General features: G+C 38.5%; 1 protein-coding gene across 13 annotated transcripts in view; it reads right to left on the bottom strand.

The window, feature by feature from the left end:
• The window catches only part of PANK1 (pantothenate kinase 1), a 41779-nt gene that overhangs the window by 2613 nt on the left and 18299 nt on the right, over window positions 1-20867 (bottom strand). For all 13 annotated transcript variants that reach the window (XM_085065274.1, XM_085065275.1, XM_085065273.1 and 10 more), the window contains 4 exons: window positions 14922-15274; window positions 6256-6509; window positions 4545-4721; window positions 4033-4156 (listed from right to left, as the gene is read on the bottom strand). In XM_085065274.1, the coding sequence (XP_084921400.1) occupies window positions 4033-4156; window positions 4545-4721; window positions 6256-6509; window positions 14922-15274 (908 nt within the window). The remainder of the gene's footprint in view (window positions 1-4032; window positions 4157-4544; window positions 4722-6255; window positions 6510-14921; window positions 15275-20867) is intronic.

The following is a 20867-nucleotide window of genomic DNA, read 5'->3' as shown; positions in this document are numbered from 1 at the left end:
ACTTTCCAGAGATCACTGTCATTATTAAATCCAGATGGAGAACTTCTGAGAAGGATTACGTTCAAGATGAGAAGAAGCATCTTTCATTATCTACTATCAGGACTGTGATTCCACTTTCAAAAAACAAGTGAAATTGGGCCGACATAATACTTGACATGTATGGTATTCCTTTGTTTCAAAGCTCATCTGAACTCAGTTTTCTTTCAGGAAATTAAGATTTTTTGAACCATCAGCACTAGGCTGCCAATGAGAAAGCCACAGACTATCCTCACTTGTATGTACATCACTGAATTAAGCAGCAGTTCTGTGTGGTGTTTAAACAATGTCCATAACTATCTTACCAAGCCCAGTTCTGCTTGTTATGAACAAAACTGGACTTGCATTTTGCATTGGTGTACCAAATAATGTTCACCATACACTAGCATTGGTCTACAAGATTCAGCAGGAGGCCAAACCCTGGAGAGCCCTAGAAATACATCTTCAAGAGTCTTCTACAGAAAATTGCCAAAAAAGCTGCAGAGGGTCTAGAACTAGCAAGGGTTACCCCTCTACATTCATCCAGCTCTATAAAGCCCAACACTTGGCTCTGCAGCAGTTACTGTGCTACAGCCACAGCTCTGCCATGTCCAGGACTGTGACACACCACAGGGAACATCCTCACTGCAGTACATAGCCAAGAGCACCTTGCATCCTTGGATAGGGCAGTTTTGTCTTTGAAGTAACTTCTGACAAAGGAGGGATAAATATGCAACTAATTAATTTCCTGTAATGCCACACCATAAAACTGATTAGAATATAGTTTAATTTTCCATGCATATGATTTTTTCTGAATATAAGAACATAGCTAGTGTTACCAGAAACTGAAGCAATAACTAAAAGAGTATAAAAACTACTGTAAATTTTGAATCTAAAAATACTAGTCATATCTGCTAGAATAACAGAGTGTATATCAACATGCAAATTCATTTTCCAACAATCCTTGAGCAGGCAAGGTCAGAAATTGTATTAATATAAAGTTTCCTACATTTTCTGAACTGAACAATAAACAAGTTTAGCATTTTTCAGGAGTGAAAATGCTACTCTTGAGGAAGTCTGGCCAATTTACTTTTAAATAGTCCACTGCTGAAACTTTCAAAGCTGAAAGACAGAAACCTTAAACTGATGAAGAGATGGTGGTGATGTGCTTACTAACGCTAATCAAATTACAACATCCTGGAAAAGACATGCACTCTTTCACTCTGTGGGGTCTTGTTAAATTGTTCAACTACCCTGCAGCAGAAAGCTATAGTATAGTTTCAACATAGTATATTCACGTATTTGCCAATGTAATTGAATAGGGAAATCTGTATCAATAACACAATAAAAAGCCCTGCACATATTTTTGCAAGGCATCTTGTTCAGATGCAAGTTACATGTTCTGAGAGTAAGGAAAGTATAAACCAGGAGATTGGTTTCCTTTATGCAGTTCTGCTGTGCCTAGGACAGACCATTTCAAAGGGTCTGTGGCCAAATGGTTCCAGACTATGGAATTTCTCTATCCTACTGCCAACTTTGTGCAAGCAAATTTGCTTTGAAGTTCTGCAGACAGAATATTTCATTTATTCCCCAGCCTCATTTTTTCCTGCACATATGCAAGTCATTTTCAACACAATATTAAAGCGGCAATCATTGGGAAAAACTTATCAAAAGTCATGCTTCAGGGCATAAATTGATTCTGTCAACCTAAAAGTGAGCTTTACCATAACCCTAATCTAATACATACAAGCTCCACAGAAGAATATAATATTCAACTGCTTATTAAGCTCTTATTCAGGGATTTGATTCATGAAGCTTGCTGTAAGTCAGAGCCATGTCTCCCAAAGGCATTTGAGGTGTCTAGATTACTTAGCAGAATGATAGTATTAATTTTTATCCCCAAGAGCAAGCTATCTGAAGATTAGCTTACTTTAAATGATACTGCATGTTTGATTTTTCTTCATAGTATGTAAAGCAACTAAATGAAGTTTTCATTCTCTAAAACTACAAAATAATTCACTTCAAGTGTTGCAGAAATTCTACTTTGACACTGTGAAATGAAGAATATTTAACACATCAATCCACATTGCTCCACAATATTCTATGTATCACATCCAGTTTTTAACTAAGCCTGTCCACAGAACAAAGATGTTAGGAACTTTTTCACAATGACTCAGAAGCATTAGTTTCATTAGTAGCCTATTTCCTCCTCAGAATGCACCGTGTGTGGTTCCCTGCTGCCACTCTCCATGCTTTGATAGCCCTGTACAATGCTGCTTGAACTCCATGCCACAAGGCAACACTGTAAAGAAGCTGAAAGCAAAGAGAACACTGAAAGAGAATCGTCCTGACCAAAAGAGTCGAATTGCCAAGGAAAAAAAAGTCTGTGGCCACTTGTCACAATGAAGGAAGGTTACCAGTGGCATTGATGGTGGCATACACTACAACTTGTGCTGTTCAATGTATTTTAAAAGTGCTCTAGAGAGGAATATGAGCAACAAACATAATAATGGCATACAAGAGATAAAAAATGAACAGCATGGCAATATCCTGTGACTTATATCCTGAGACTTATATCCTGTGACTGAGGAAAAAATAGCAGATGAAGTTCAAACTAAAAAACTGAAGTGACAATTGAAAGGGGGAAAGACAGAGACACTTGATTATGCAGACACAATGACAGGCTCCAAATCAGCCACTTTGAGACAATCCTGTGGAGGGACTGTCGATGGTTTCTTAGAACTGAGTTCCATGTTCACACAAATTAAATATTATGAACTGTCAGTAAAGGAACTCTGAACACAAAATTTATCAATATGCCATCACATAAATTCATTGAGCAACCATACTTTGAATACTATACAAAGATCTGATAATTCAGTCTTAAAATTAGAACCATAAAAAGACTAAAAATACAAAATGAAGCAGTGCAAAAAAAAGTGTCTTCCCTTTATTTAGGAAAGGAGACTAAATACTAGGACCTTCTGTCTTGGAAAGACTGAGAGGGAGATGTGGCAAAGGTTTATTATAAATCAAATCAAAACACACACCCACCAAAAGCATTAGTGATTAATTATTTGCTATTTCTCATAAAGCTGTAGGCTAGGTGGGACCCAATAAAGTAATTAGATGGCAGTTTGGTGAGTTTCTTGGGTTTGTTTTCTTGGTAGTTTTTTTGGCTGTGTGTTGTTGATTAAAAATGTCACAGAAGCAGCAATTTCTTGTACCAACAGGATGCTGTATAACGAAAACATCAGTGTATTAAAAAAATTACATCAATTAATTATCTGCTCATTTAGAGCAGATAAAAGGTATTAGTTACCTCATAATAGAAAAGGATGCAATCTGCAGATAAAAACAAGGGCCTAAATATTTGGGTTTGTGTAGGGGGGGTGTGTTTGGTTTTTTTTTTTACTGTTGGAAGCTATAGTGTATGGATGGAACAATCCATCCATATTTATCATGCCTAATGAAAAGAACGTAACAAGCACCTGATAGGAGTTTGAGGTAGGAAAATGAACTGCATTTTTCTTCTTTCTGACACAATGCAATGGAACTTGTATTTATCCAAACACTTAACACAATACACAATTTGAACCCACCCTGATATGAAAACAATCCAAGCAAAATAGTACTCAAAATAAATTCTGTCATGCTATAGTCAAATCTGTAAGTAACTACAAAGTAACAGAGTAACAATTAGCATTACAAACACGTTAATATCTATGTATTACAGCTTGGGAAAAACTGAACACTCCAGGCTAAAGTTCAATGCTTCGAAGTGATCTTTACAGTCAATTTTTCTCCCCTCTTCCCTAGCTTTGAAGCTCAAACAGCCTTACATTTTGCATCAAAGCATACACATAGCAAGTCACAAGAGCTATGACATGACATTAAATATAAGCATATTTACCAAGGCCAGTGACACACCTACTACGCCAGTAATTTGCATTTTTGTATCCTGATAATCTCACTATGCTGTTTCTGAAGGTTTTAAGCTCATGGCAAGTAACTTACCTCATTCAATGCACACATGCGAGCAATAGAACCTATGTTGTTGGTGATGGTGACCAAAGTAGCTCTGGCCAAGTCCTCTTTACTGATGGAATCTCTCTTTTCTTTACTCATCATATGACCAAAGCTGTGTGAGGAAGATCATGTCTTTTAACATGAGATATTTAGGAGTGATAAAGCCCTTAAAATTTTATAATTTAGTAAGCTTTGCTTGGATTTGATATCCATTCATTTGTGCCAGATTTGAAATGTGAAAAGCAATCTCATAAATAATGACACTTCCAAAATAACTGTAATTGAAATGGAAGCAAACTACATCAGGCATTACTTACACCTGTTAAAAAAAAAAAAAAAAACAGCAAGAAGTAGGTGAGAGATCTAAGGACAAACCCCATGATACATCGAGTGACATTTCCACGTGGACACAGTGCATAGTCCAGGGATTATGCACTCAGTTTAGCAGGCACAGGAAGTTTCCCAAGGGACTCCTTACAAACAGCTCAATTAACACATACCTTGACGCTACAGCAGATCCTTGAAGGCCAAACCGCTCATAGTCTCCTCCATAAATATCTTTCACCAGCTTATCCACATTGGTGCTGTCTCCTTTCGCAGCCATTTCCAGTGCTTCTTCAAATGTCTCACAGCCAGTGAGCAAACAGCACAGGCCCAGGAATGTTCCTCCTCCAAGGCTAGAAAAGCACAGTCCTTTCAGACCAGCACTTTGAACCAGCTTTTACCACAACTCTTCAGATTCCCATTTACAACACGCTGTACACAGCTGCCAACTGTGTCTAGCAACTGCTTCCTCAGAGGAGTGAACACAGACACTCTACATTGAGTTTCTATTTAACACAAGTGTCATCCAGTGTGGTTTTAACTGAATTAGACTTGAGACTTTAATACTTAAATAGGAGAAATTATACTAAAGGGTTAGCTAAGAATAAGGCGCAATCCAACACCACAGATACCACTTTGCTATTTGTAGCACTCTAACAGTTTTCTGCACAAGAATAATTAGCCAGCAGAGCACTCAAATAAGAGATGGAAGAATGAACAGTGAACAAAGCTAAATCCATACAGGGCCAGCGGCCAAGACGTATTTTGTCCCCCTAGCCAGTGGCAGGAAGCAGTCTGGTTGGTTCCTTTTCAAAGCAAGCCTAGCATTGGCCCTGAATGTTCTTTCCCTGCAAGAACTCTGAGCAAGGAACACTCACTTGAATATTTTGTAAAGGCTCAAGTACAGTATTTACTGACTACACAAACTTAGAGAGTATTTAACTGTGCATAACGTTGCTAACTCATTAAAGTTCTACTTTGGACTTTGCAGTCTTACAGAACTTCAACTTAGTAATCTCTACATCCTTCCTCATTCTTTCTTGGCCACTGACAATGTTAGCTTATTTACAGTGACTGCAGTCACAGCGACTGGAGCCACTGCAAACAAGATCAGTGAGACACCACACTTGCATTTCAAGAAAAAGCTCAGGAGGTCGCATAGGATCACTATTTAGTCCATGCTCTTGGCTTATTGGGTAAGTTTTTCAGAACAAGTCTCATAGCACTGTAATATACTCAGTGTCTGAACAGTAAAAAGCTCTGCACACCAGCCACAAGACAGTATTGATTTCATCATCTGTAACAAGTCAACAACCCAGTGCAGTCATGTTTTTCTTTCGCTAGTGGAAAGGATTAGAAGCACATCTATAGATGCCAAAATGTCTGTGCTGGAAAAACACCCAGAACTGCAAGAAATCCAATATGTCTCCCATCAAGCTTGTATACTGTATAGAGAAAAATGGCTCATGGCTACCATTGTGGTGAAGATATGCTTAGATGAGGCAATAGAAGACATACATGTGGGTCATAGGCAGTATACAGGAGAAAATTCAGTATGTACCATGCACCAAAGAACAGAATGCAGGGGAGAGAAGATTCAGTTGCTGGGACAGCTTTATTTTGGTAATTCACAGCAAGAAATGGGAAATAGGTAAGAACACCAGCAAGAGACTAAGGCAAGTCTAAAATGAACAGATCAATGATTTCCCTGATACAGATCCCTCTCTGAAGGAATTGTTAGATATTTTCAGTCTTGCTATTGGTAGGCTTTTAAAAGAAATGGGAAGACAAACACAGTTTGGGGCTGTACCTACTGATCACACTGTCTAATTCTAGCTGTTCAACTACTAAGGGGAAAACAATTAAAAGAAACAAAAGTAAATTTACCTGGATCCTGTAACTCTTTTATAATTGTCCTTAGAATACACAGCTAGGATGCTGACCCCTGAGCCTATGTTAACCAGCAGCATAGGATATGGATTATCAAGGCAGTAAGGTTTTTTCTGGCACTGTTCAGGATCTGTAGGATTTTCAAAATAATAGCACTCTGGTTGGCCATTGAAACCAACAGAATCAACATAAAGGAGGCCTTGGATCAAACAGTCCAATTCATCCAGTTTATAGAGCTGTAGATCAGCCATCTGTAAAAGAACAACAAGAAATTAATAAACACACATTTCCTAGTATAATACAACACTGAGAAGGACAAAAGGTTCTGCTGAAGCACTTTGATTCACTTTAAAAGTAACACATTATGCTATTTAAGCAGTACAAAGATCTAAGCTTGAAGTGTGAAACAGAAGTTCACTATCTGCCTGACAACAGGTACCTCCCAAAGCAATGATGTGCTATGCAGTAATGCCATCTAGTTTCTTTGCCTTTGAGACATTCTGGGCTCTGCAAGCAGGAGTATTCTCAGTATTCTGAAGCAATGAATTTCTTTCCCCTCATTCCCAGCCCAAGAGGAGCTGCACTCTGCAGCTTTTGGGCAGTATCTAGCATATGCCTATACAGCAGCATTCCTCAGGATGCAGAGTCCTTTTGCCCATCATCCAACTACATTTTCCAGCAATTTATATGAAATTTACAATAAAAGCATTAAGATGTGCATGTTATGTTAATATGCATTACATATACAGTGGATTTTTTTTAGTACATCACCAGTTATTCTGGTTATTTTTTAAGTTACAATGAGCACTTTAAAATGCCTCATGAAAAACAAAGGCATAACTCCCATGTTTGGTGAAAAACCATACAAAAAATCCAAACAAAAAGATTGTCAGGCTCATGGCCCCAGCAGAATACAACTTTAAGAGAAGGCAGACAACCAGTAACAAAGCAGACAAAGGACATTCCCTCTGAGATCTCACAGGTCACCATGACTGTACTTCAACAGACATGTCTACTTGCCATAGCATTTTATTTACTAGAACAAGAAGTAACCTCCCTTTCTCAAAATAGGGTCCACTGACCAACTGTGGAGTCTCCTCTCCATTTTTAGGTAGAGGAGAGGGCAAAAAAACCCCATAAAGTTGCCTATCCAAATCCTGAGGTCATTTTCATCCTCATGCATGCAAAGCAGGTCATGCCTAACTCTACTTTCTAGCAAAAGCAAGGCAACAGAGTATAATGGAGTTATACAGTATACAGCTGGTTCTCCAACATTTGCATACCGCAGGATGTTTTTATAACAGCTAATGGAGAAGATTTACATGGGTAACTATGTCCTATTTTTAATTCTGGAAGCTATATTAAGTCACCATAAAGAGGAAAGATATTTCTGTGGAACAGGCATGGTCAATAGGTTACATTCTTTTAAGCTATTTAAATCTCCCCTGTTAAGTCTTTGCTCTACTTGTACACAGCTCTAACTTGCTGTAACTGAAATCCACCCCACTCTTTGGGTCTGTCCTTTTGTTTTACTTGCCACTCCCCAAATCCTGGAACCTGGGAAAATAAATAAGACCAAAAAAACCCCTAAACCAGCAGCCTCAAAGACCTCAATATAGATCCAGTTATTCACAGGACAATAGAGAGAGGTGCAGATAATTTCTTCTTGTTTCTCTATTTCCTCCTGCAACTTCTGCAATCCCTTCATATTTTTTTCTTGGTTACCACATAGCTACACAAATTTAAATTAGAGAAATGCACCATAAAAGACTTGAACCATTTAGCTAGCAAATACAAAGAATAAACATAATTAGTGAGAAAAACCTTTTCAAGAAACGTTACAAAATTCTTAAGGCTACTTAGCAAATATCGTAGATTTAATCAATTTCTTACTGTAAGACTGAGAGGAAAATCTCCAAGATATATACAATGCAAGGTATCAACATAATAAACCCTTCATGCACTCTTTATCACAATGAACACTGCATGGAGCCCACTAAGTCATCACTCCTTACAGGATTTATTTTGTTCAACAAAGATTGCACACACCTAGACAACATAAGGAAACATTCTATAGTACCCATGATCCTTCCCTAGGTTATGTGCTGCACAGTCTCAGTTTCCTCACCTTGCTGTATAAGCGAGCTGCAGCACAACCAAACACCATCTAACACAGATGCACAAATGTGCTGAGAACCAGAAGCTGTTGTACAAAGACAAGTCATTATCAGGCCATTATTATGGCCCCTACTGTCAAAACCTCTGCTCTAATGTAAGCCAAATACCCAGCCACAAGCTGCTTTTGTCTCATCCATGCTGCACTTTTACAAATAGGTAAGCACTAGTCAGAGGCCTTGAAAGACACAAACAAGTAGTACAAATCACAGTAAAACACGTCTGGCATCAGTGCAAAAACACAGACAAAATCCTTGATTCTACTAACTATCCAGTCAGCTCACCAATTCTGTAAGAACAGAACAAGAGAAACTAATCAGGCTCTTTCTCAAGCACTACACATAGAGCTTTTATTCGGTCCAGCCCTCCATGTATAAAAGACATACTAAAATTTGTTCTGCTTTTTATAGCTCTGTGCTATATTTAACAGTTGATATATTGTAAGCAGAAAAGTTCTATTACTGCTTTCTTTCATGTATGATAGTCACAGCAGACTGAAAAATTATTTCCCTGTGTTGTTGCAGCAGTCTGGTTTTGATTTTTGGAGTGAGCAAGACAGGCATCAGTATTCTACGTCAATCCACCTTCATTCAGAGAACCAAAAGCTCTGCAGGCACCAGACACCGAAGGCTCCAAATAGCTTAGTAAGCCACCACTGTTCGTATTTCTAAACAGAAATTAAGGCAAAGTTTCAAGACATGTAGTAACCCAATCTTGTACAAGAAACCATGATAGAGCCAGAGTCTCAATTCAGTCCTCTCCCTGCATATAGAACTGCCTTTTTGCTCACAGTGTCTCAAAGCAGCAAAACTGCATTGCAGATTAGATGTGCCTGTAACCATTGTAACTAATTTACAACTAGGCAAACATTTCTTCTTGCTGCCATCACCTGACTTACCACACTCTACTTACCCTCAACTTTCAGCTGTTCAGACCTCTTCTCCTTAGTGGAACCAAAGTTTATATGCAAATATGCAAAACAAAAACAGAAGCTGTGTCTAGCAGTACATTTTAACTGGATGTTTTTCCTACAATGTTTACAAATACCTTACAAATGCATTTGCAGGTATTTTCCAGCCCTTTACAATTCCTAAAGTGAAGGCAGACCGTAAAACAGTCAGCTCACCCTATCCTCCACTCCCATAACTATATTCAGCACAATGTCTCTCTAGAGGTTATGTCAGAAAGTTGTGCTATGAGAGGAACTACTTCAGAACAAAGTAGCATAGGGGACCCTGAAAGGAAAATTTATGATGATTACAGGGAAACCAGATGTACATTTTTAACAAGAACAATTTTCCCGCATTATAGCCAGACTGCAGATATTCCTCTTTTTTAAGTCTGTTTTTTAAATACTAAGGAAGGAAACAAAATACTTTAGCCCTCAACAAACTCTCCAGGACCATTAAAAGGAGTGACTTAGGACTTCAACCATGCTTGCAAGCAGGTGCAACACAAGAAAGTAACCAATGCTTCCCTTAGCAACAAACCCTTGAAACACAGCTGATTTCAAGGATACAAAAAGTCTGTTGTTACTGTGTACAGATGTTTTTCCAAGAAGAATGAAAGCCCATCTGTTGTACTCTTGCAAGAAGTGCTGGAAAATGGTGTTATCTGTTGAAATTTTGATTTGGAGTTCTTTGTTGTTTTGTTTGTTTATTTTTTTAAATAGCATGCATAACATTAAAAAAAGACCAAAAAAAACCAACCAAACAAAAAAAAGCTGCATTCAAGTACCAAGCAGTACAAAAGGAAAAAACATGCTATCAGCTTGTTTCTGCTTTCAAGTATGGAAGCACATAAGTCAAAGACTTGGGTTCCATTAGTTTCTTGCTATGGGTGAGCACATATATCCACTTCAGCAAGGTAAACATGAAACAGCCCAATCCTCTAGAAGTGAGCTGAGGGCAGCCATGACATATATGCACTGGGGTTAAAGTCTAATGCATCACCATGGGTGTGCAAACATATTTTCAATGAAGCTCCAGCTCATGAAACATTTCACCAACTTTTAGTTTTCACACTGTTATTGAGTTCTGATAAACACAGGGAAATCTGAACCTAGATGCAGTTGCAAGTTCATTTTTCTCTTAGATTTTCCATCAGAAATACGATTTTTCTTCAGTAAAAAACTGTTAGGAACATAATATCTTGCAAGTTTTTAATTATCAATTACAACAGACTCATTTACTATATCACTCTGGCTTTTATGCCTGCTGGGCATTCCTCCAGTTTTTATTTCTTAGAATAGCTTACGATCTAGCCTTTCCTTCCATTTCCCTCCCATTACCTCTTCTCCACTTTCATAAAGACTTTGCTTTCTTTATATTTTGATTATCTTCACTTCAATCCCCAACCCTGCTTCTTTATGGAGCTGGAAATAACCACTCACAATCAAACAAGACAAGTCTAATGCAAATAACGTGCAAGTCCTACATTCGCTGAGGCAGAAGATTCATTCTGTATCAGCTTTGGGCAAAAAAAGCTCTCATCTGGAATCCTCTGCAGAGGTCTGCCCTCTTACACAGCTAGCCCTAAGGATCCCTTCTCTCTCTCTTGACAGGGAAGAGATGCACATTGTTTCTCCCCATTCCCTCCGAGTAAGTACTTTACCCATTCTCTGAATGTTTTCAACTCCAGCCCAGCCCCTATGGCCTGAGCAGCTGCCTCCAGCCTCCTCAGCAAGAAGATTTTTGAGTGTCTCACCCTAACTGCAAATGACTTAGCTTACTCATCCTACAACACAGGACAGCAAGTTAATTTGTTTTAAGATGAATATAGTCTATAAGTCATCCTCAGGCATTCAGTTCATACCACAAAGTCAAGCCTTAGAATTAGCTAAAACTGGCACGAGAGAATCACTATCCAACAGCCAAGCTCATTCTTAAAGCATTTTCCTTACAGTTAATGGGAAGGTCAAGGCCTGAGTTTGAGTTTGTGGTGGTAAGAGATTTTCTTCCTTCCCTGTCCCACATGTTCCTGATTAAGTGATTGGGGCTTTTTAGCCCAGATGCTGCTCCCACTGGAGACAGCAATAAAATTTCTATCACGACAAGTCAGGTTCTGCAGGTGTCGGTTCAGGAAAGGAATAAAAAGATCCCACCTTTGAGCCACTGCAATCAACAGAAATTTTATAACAGAGCACGTTTTAGACGGAAGTCTGAATAGTCCTTCCTCCTCTCATCCTGCCTCTCCTTTACATTGAGTTGCTTTACAAAACTGAGTGGCAGCCTAAAAATTTATTCCTCATTACATTAGCAGCAACTTCTGTGCAAGCAATGTGCCTGGACTATCATGGAGGAGTCACACAGCACAGAGAGATTTATCTCCCAAGCAAGTAAGTCTAAGTACTCCTTACTTTTACAGAAGCGGTTACTTGAGCATTTACAGAATATCTGAAGTGACAGTGCATAGGTGCAGAAAGGAGGAAGGATTATCAGAATTAGGCTGCAGATTCATCCACACCTTAACACCACTGTTACCTGAAAATAAAGCCAGCCAGCCATAAAGACCAGTCATTCAGAGAGAAGGTAAGAAAAGAACAAAAAAAAACAAGAAAAAAACCCCCTAGGCTGGAAAAAGTCCTTTTGGTGAATTACTTACTGATGCTCTTCAATGAACATTAAGTATAACCATATGGTTGGTAAAATTATTTCTGTGGTCTAGTTTAATAAATAGAGTCAATTTTTCTGCTTCTAGGGGAAGCACTCAGATCTTCAGAATGAATCACATGATTTGCCAAGCTATTTACTGACAAAAGATCCATCACATTGCCAGCAGTCACTAAGCAGACCATGGAGACTTCTTCAGGTCTCTGCCTCTCCAACACTGCAGATCATATGAGGGAGGTGAAATAGCTAAACCTAGGTAGCTTTGTAGATTTAGTTGCCTTTTTACAGAACAGAAAACAGGCTTAAGGTAAACAGAATATGTCTTACCATTTTATGTTATTTTTTAATACACAGAAGCAACAGAGTTGTCAAGATCAAACCTATTTAACTCATTCAGGGATTCAGAATTAGAAAATGGAACAGAGGCAAGTGCAACAGGGTATTTGCCTGTCTATTTTAAGGAAAAAATGCTTCTGTAATGTTAAAAGGCTTCCTTCCTTGGGATTTCAATGTTGTTTTGCAATATATTGGATCTTCTGTCCTAAATCTGTGCAATTCTTACAGTCACATTGAGAAATACTATAAAAGACAAGTAACTTAAAAGCATATACACAGGAAAATAAAGAGCCAGAACAAAAGCATGTTAGCTTGATCAATTCATGAGCTTCCTAGCATTTAGCCAGATTTTTTAAAGAAAATTACAACATTCACAAACAAACCTTAGATTTTCCACACTACTTCTAAGTAAAAAACAGAAACATTTAAAGTCACCTCCATATAAGGCATTTCACAATATTGAAATCTGCAATAGCAAGATTTATACTTAGCACATTTTCTCTCTTTCTACAGGTTAGTGGTCAAATACTTGAAACAGGTATTTCAGAGCTTTGACAGAGCAGTCCTGAAGCTGTTGTCCAGTGTCAATTTATACTCAGCACAACACACCGATAGCCAGCTGCTGTTACAATGGCTAATGAAGTGTGACAATTTAAGTGCCAGTACCCAGAACACTCTGCCCTCTGCGAGAAATTAAGCAAGCAATCCATGTAATGGATAGTATTCTGCTTCTGTAATTCTCTGTGGATATTACAGTTTGAGCCAAGAAACACTTGCTATAAAGGAAGGCGTGGAACTGAATAGCTGTAAGAGGTGTCCAAGGCACTCACTTAAGTGTGAGTGCACTTTACTGATTGCTTTATGCTAGAAAACTCCCCAGCCAGCCTTTATGGGGTTTGTCATAAACTATCTGCAAGAGCTGTAGCATACAGGATGTTAACAAAACCACAGAGATGTGGAATTTCATGTCTAAGTCCACCAGCCATTTGCTATGCGACTTCATATTTGTGTTCAATAGCTGGCAAAACAGCCCCAACTCCAGCTATGGCTTCCCCTGCTATAATGACTATATTATAGATGAGAAGAGACAGATCCCTCACTGTAAATTGCACATTTACAGCATATAAGGTCAAAGCCAGAGACAGAAATGTTCAGCTGTGAGAGCCACCAGGTAACTTGCAGTTCAGTTCTACAGCTGCGGGAGTGAGCGACATCGACTTCCTTTCTAAGCAACTGTAGCTGTTATTACATGATGCAGGAAGAATGAATTTGGAAACACTGACCATTCCAAGGGGATAGTCAGCCTCTTCAGAAAGTCTTAAAGTGACCTCCCCTTGTCACTAAAGAACGTGACCTGAATGATTCCCAGGACACATGAAAAGATACTCAAAAACACCTAAACTGAGGCCACACTGACTAGAACTAAAACTCACCTCCTGCTGTGGTGCCAATATCCTTACACAATGCGAGGCAAACAAGCTTTTGAGGACTTCAGCATCAGTAGACTCAAACTTGTAAGAGGCTTGCAATCAGCCTAAAGGACAAGAAACCTAGCACTAGTAGTGGACAACTACACCACTTCAGAAACTTCATCGTCCTTCCCTGGACATGGAAGCAGACTAATATTTACTGAAACTGACTGCACAACAGTGTTGTTGGAACTCATGTTGAGCTGTTACAACATTCTTTATCCCCCTTAGAATCCTAGTCATCTGGTATGTGAGGATATTGATGACAGAAGGGTATTGAAAAAGGAAATAACCTCTTGTACAGCAGGAATGGATGCACTTAATCTTAGTGATACTGCTCTGGGACAATCAAATTAGTCAGTTTGTACAACAGCTCTTCCATGCTTCTGCACCACAAACAATTTTTGAACAGTACGCTAGTGCAAAACTTCACATTTACATCAGCTTCTGGAGTTCCCTGCAAAGGCTGTTTTTAAATTCTTGGGGATCTGGTACCTACTAATCTCATGAACTGCCTTTCTTTAAATGACACACTCACAGAATTGAAATCAAAAGTCAACTGATATTATTATGCTCCCACACACTCTTTCTTCCCTATGCTCCATGGCTGGTCTTCCAGACTCTTGACTTCAGTCCATGTGAAGGTCAATATAAAGGGAAGGGAACCTGAACCAAATCTTCAGCCTGTATGGTTTCAGATCTGGTTTCCAATAGATAACCAGTTTGCAAGTACCTATACCGTCAGGCTTCTAGGTTGTCACAACACACACTCAATTGCTTATGAAGCATCTGATCATCACAGCTGTACTCAAAAAACCCCACATTTACAAAAAACATCCTGCACAGTGCATAGTAGTACTTCAGTAGAATATCCAGCAAGTAGAATATCTTCCCTCCTCACTTCATGTTCTCAGCAATGTCACCAATTAACAAATGTGAATTGATTCTGTGGGTCCTAATCAGTTCAGATGACTAAAAAAAAGTTATTTTCTCAACAAGTTTTAATAGACAGGCTCTCATGTTTTCCCAAAGTACTTCCCACTGAACCCATGTGAGTGAGCCGTTCACGTACCGTTCTAAAGTCTTCCTCAAACTTGTAAGCTCCACCTCCCGTAGCACAGAGTGTAGTGTGCAAACTGGAGAAGTTCTTTTCACTACCCATCTGTATGAACCTGTGCATGGCACAGCTGGGAAAGCGGATGAAGTGCAGGTTTCCTTTGCGTCCACACATAGTCAAATTTTTCAGTTCCAGGTGGACATCGCGAATGCCAGTTTTGCCATAGGCTGTATTGGAGGTCAAGTATTTCCTAATGCTTTTCAGGTTTTCCACCTCTTCCTGTTCCTCCTCTGCAGTAATGTCCTTAGGTTCAAAGTAGACCAGTTTAACCAACGTTCCACCAATATCCATTCCAAACCATGGGAATGCTAAGAACAAGGGATTTGGGAAGAAAAAAAAGAGAAAGTTACTATAAATATACAGGCTAGCCAAATCACTTAAATAATCTGCTAAATGACAATTCAGTGCAGTCAAAATAGCATTATCTACTCCTGAAAACTTGGGGTCACTCACATCTAACTCATATGCTTTAAACACATCTCTAAGTTAAGCCTTCATAAAGCCTCAGTTAAGAAAAAGAATTAAGAAAATCTCCTAATATTCTTGTCCGAAGAAGCAGGTTTTAATAAAACAGAAACAATTTTTTCCCAGCAAGTCATTTTACTCTTCAGCCAGCACCTTTTGACAGAGCACATTTAGTGCATTTCGCCCAATTGGCACCAACGGGTGAGAAATGAAATGAAACTGTGTTTCACCCAATTGGCACAAATTCCTCCAAGACACTGAAGGGGAGGAGGAGGAAGAAACAACCAAACAAACAGGAGAACAAGACTTCTCAAGTCGTAGTCCCACTGTGTAACATCTACAACTGCCTTTCCAAGCTCAGCCAGAACCTCCACAGTCACAAGGCTCTGTCTGAAGAGCAGCAATACAGAGCTCTCATTATGCTGGAGGCCTCCAGAACCAACAGCTCTGTTGGACTACAGCACTTGCATAACAGTAGCCAAGAGTGAGCTGGCTTATGTTCAGTATTTACCACTGACAGACCTGTCCTTTGAGTGTGGACTTCCTTCGCTGGTATAGGTGTTAGTCTATCATATAACTATATAGGAAATACCACTATTTGCTTCTCAGCTTGCCACAGCTGGCCTAGGTCCTCCAAAACCTTTGTTTTATTAATAGCAAGAGAAAATGAGTATGGAGAACACCCAGCAGAAGACAGTAACATGCAGACAGGAGATACTGACAGAATCAAGCTGATCTACCTGCTCCACTTATATGGAGCATACATGCGTACATTTCAAATAGTAAGCCAGGTAGCTTTATGAAGCAGTGAGAAGTGAGAACACAAAATCTATACACAGGCAGATGGATGAAGCTAGCAATGTTTCTTAGAAAAATTAAATTAAAAGTACTGAGAGTAAGACTAACATCTAAGACACCCTTCTAAAATAGCAGTCGCAAAGTCACCTCCCTGCTTTTTAGGGAGAATCAGGCAGACTTGCTAGAAACGTGATTCTACCAACTAGGGCATCTCAACTTAGTGTTGATACAAACTTGAAACCATAAATACCATATGGATAGCTGATTTTTCTGCCAGTGAACCTAAAAATAAACAACCTGGGGCAAAGGCTTTAATAAGCATAGGAGGCACTAATCACACTGCCGTTCCTCACGTGATCAAAGATCACTATTAAGTTACTCAGTTCAGACTGAAAGGAGCTCTGTCCTTTTTTCTTACCACAAGTGTCTCAGCATCATCTGGCTGAATAATTTGAAAGTCTAAATTTCACAATTTTTAATACACCCTCCCTGCCCAAACCAATCCTTAAATGTCAGACATTTAAAACAGTTATTTCCCTCCACTGCTGTATGCCAAGTAATTAAATCATCAGTTTCTCCCCACTGTTCCCTACGGACAAGGCAAGCATAATGCATAAACTCCAATGAAGTAGCTATTGTCTGTTGAAAGGTCTAATTTATTTTCTTTTTCCATGCTGAACAAGCTGCACAAAGACAGTGATATTAAGTCTATTTTGAGGTTTGGGAAGATACATCATCCTATGCAGACACATGAGAGCTCCCGGAAATGGGAAGAATTCAAAACAAGCTTTTGAAACAGGCTTTATTTTAAAGAGGAAAAATATGTTATCATAGACTAACCTGCAACTCAAACACTTTTGAAAGTACAAGGTAAATATTTATGCAAAAGCTGTCTGGTCCACACTGCACAACATTCCAATGCAGTGGAGCTCAGGACACCAATCCCATTAGTGATTTACACAAATCTTTATTTAAGCTACTGAGAGCTTTAATTACTTGTCCCACTGGAAGATGGGGGACAAGACATCTCCTCCTCAGATGTACCTGAACTATGCAAGCAGGAAGCTTAATTTTAAGAGCAGCATGGTTGGACTATGCAGTACAGAACGCCTGTAGCTAAGTGTACGCCAATTTCCAATATTTTTTATTAACGGCAAAAAACCTGCTACTCTCTGCCTGGGCCAACAGTTGCTTTACAGCCATAGTGCAGATTTAATCTTTAACAGAGAGGCAAGAAGCATTCCATCCTCCCATCAAACACAAGCCCAGCAATAAAAGTGTTAAGTACTAACAGCTGACAGTTATTCATAAATGACTGCCAAGACATTTCATTTTGTATCTTCACATTTTGAAGAGTTAAAACCGAATCACGCACAAAGAATAAGTACTGTAGAAAACAACTATGAAGTTATTTCAACTCTGCATAGTTCTTGGGATAGCTACACATAATGCTCGCATTTATAAAGCGAGCAGAAATACTAGGACACTTTTTTTTTTTTAGCTTATTCTCTCTCTGAATCTAAATTCCTTTAATTTTGTTGTGAGCCAAACAGGCTGCTGCAGAAAGAAGGGAACTTTGCTTTTAGAGTACCAGCAGTTTTCTTCAGCATAAATAAAGAGCCCAAGATCAGTCAATAAAAGAAGATATTTCAGTTACGTAGAACAGCAGCTCAGTTTTCTTCTCAGCTTTTAACACCAAATCTCTGTTGGAATTATTGCAATAAGTCAACAACCATCTTGACTGGTCAATCAATCAGGACAAAAACCAAGTCTCAACAGTTCCAACAAGTCACACTGAAATTCATGTAACTTCTGTACAACAGGAGTGACAGTAGAAACACTTCTGTATTCCAGTGATTATTTTAAAATGTATTCATTGTATCTTTTGTTACTATCAGTATGTCCAAATCAAAACACACCACTGACCCACCATCAGTTATCTTCCGTATCTATGTATAATTCATCTCAGCTGGTACCTCTACACTTCAACTTTCCTGGTGCCACTGAATGTGGTGCTAATGGAAGTGTGCATACAGACCGAAGGTGCACTCCTGGGTTTTGCTGCCTCTATGGATATAGAGAGTAATATGATTCTGAGGCCACCAAAATTATTAGAATCTGCCCAGGACTACAACCAGAGGGGGTATGAAAAAAGATATTTGTGTAGATAAGTTTTCCACGAACTTAAGAGAAAATGGGGAGAAAATTGTGGAGGTGATTTTTTTTGTTTGGTTGGGTTGTTTTGTTTGGGGTTTTTTTAGGGGGAAGAGGTGGGGTTTGAGGTTTTTTGTTGGTTTGTTTTAAACTGAAAGTCCAGCATTTCACTGATAACCTGAATAAGTGTCTAGTTTCTATAATTACAAAAGGCCAGGAAAGCAAGGAGGGGAAAGTAAAATCCATCCCACCCACACCTAAGGCTGATCACAGTCAAAACTGTGTGATTTATTATGAGCAATAAAGACACTGGACATGTTGCAGATATGTTACCACAAAATAAAAATATTAACTAAACTTTATTAACTAAAATATTAACTTCTTAACTAAAATTGTCTCATAAGGTATATCAGCTGATATATACTCTTCTCAGTAAGTATGCAGCATACCTATTGGATCAACTGAATTTGTTACTGTGGTGAAAACAGAACCATTCTACTGCATTGCTACACAGCAGTAAGAAATTAAAAATAACACTGCAAAGTCTAGTTCTAGGTCCCACAGAACCGATACAGAAAGCATCAAGATAATCGTGTGTTCTTAAAAGTCTAACATGAATCAAAGACTCTACTTAACTTCTTAAGAAAAGTAATTCTCTATATGTTAATAAACTGTGCCAACTACTTACTGGTTTGTTATCTTGAGATAAAAATCTGTACTAGACCAAAATTTAGCTGCAGGAACACGTGACAATGCAAACAGAAGGTATCTACAGCATTGCATAAGTAGGTAATCTGATGCACACCAACAGCTGTGTATCTGGGGCAAAGGTTCACCCATGAGAAATTCCATGGTACACTTTACCCTAGTTTCTGCATTAACTCTGAAGTATAAGGCTACTCCTAACAAAGCATTATTATATTCAGATTTCAACACCTTGGATTTTTAAAAATGTTATGCTTTACATACAATATAAGGAGTGCATGTGGAAAGTAAATATCAAATCACAACATTCTCCTTGTGGACAAGAGCTCAGAAGTAAGAATGGAAGGGAACTCCTGGGTCATCCAGTAAAACTTACCTCCACTAAAGAAGATAACCAAGGGTAATCCTTTTCATACATTTAAACAAGCATCACGTAAGGTTAGCTGAATCCTTTTACTCCTCAGCTTTTAGAAAGAGACTGTGCCCAAATCCTACTGGTTAGAACATTATTCTCTCTACCTGAGCCTTGGATTTATTACTGACCAATTTCCAGCAGTTTCTTCTTTTGCCAAAACTATTTTAGCTTATACATCTCTCTTACAAGACCTGTATTTCCTTGAAGACAGACACAGTAATTTTTTTATCAGTAATTTGAATGGTGGTATCAATGCTGATAGCTTAGTCATATATATCTAAGATGAAATATCTTAGTTTCAGCTGCTTTTCTTTCTGAGCACACATACGTTGAAATCCTATTACTTCATTTACATTTCACTTGCATTTCTTGGCACTTTGATGATCTAAGAACTTCCTGGTTTAATTGGGCCCAGAAGAAGTGTGAAAGCCAAAAACAGCAACAGGGGAAAAAAATCAAAATGAACACACATAACAAGGCACAGTATTCTTACAGCTTCTGAAAGCTGGTTTTTATTAGAAAAAACAAGGGATAACAGCTTACACCTATATTTCAGTTACTTCTTCCAGTTTTACGCAGTTATAAAAGAAATAAAACAGAAGCATATTTTTGGAGTAAAAATAGAATATGTAACTCAAAAAATTAATTAGATCTGCTTAGTAATGAAAGTTTCTTCAAACCTTAAAAAGCTAGAGCTAAATCATGCAAACCTATCAGATGAAGCCGTCAAATTCATCTTCGGCAGCAAGGGTTTATTGAATGTCTTCCTCCTCACCAAAAAAGCAAACAAAGAAACCCCAAAAGTTACAACCAACCTCACAAAAACTTCAAACCCAAAAGCAGAGAGCTATTTGTTAAACAGGTGTGACCATCCACACCAATGTTGTTATAGTACCACAAACTGATTTCTAAAAAAAAGAAAACTGACACAAGCCTAATATCCCTGACAACCCATCTAGCTGAACTAAGGAAAAAAGAAAGCATTGACAGGATTCCCAGCAGAAGCTGCACTGGGCAAGTCCTCTCTCACTGCAAGCTTATCAGCAAAGCACACTGATTTCACAGGGAATCTTCCCTTCTGAGATGGGAAAAAGACTTGTGAATATAGAATTCTACACCGCTCTGTCAGAAAGTAAAAACAATTAAGAATATATATAAATAATAGTTTAAAGGAATAATTGCTGCAGAAAGATCAGTTTCATTGGTTGAAATATTGGGAAATGCTAATTATCTCATTATCTTCACCAGCACACAAAGCAAACCCAGCAATCATACTGGTCTCACATGCCATGTGGCAACTGCACTTCATTTTGCAATCTGTCTTTAAGAACAGAACAAACATCTGCAAAGGCTAGGATTAAAAG

The sequence above is a fragment of the Lichenostomus cassidix genome, chromosome 6, assembly GCF_008360975.1.
Source record: "Lichenostomus cassidix isolate B80296 chromosome 6, HeHo_3.0, whole genome shotgun sequence".
NCBI classification, from domain to species: Eukaryota; Metazoa; Chordata; class Aves; order Passeriformes; family Meliphagidae; genus Lichenostomus; species Lichenostomus cassidix.
Note: the sequence above shows the minus strand (reverse complement) of the source record. Positions and strands in the feature narration are given on the sequence as shown.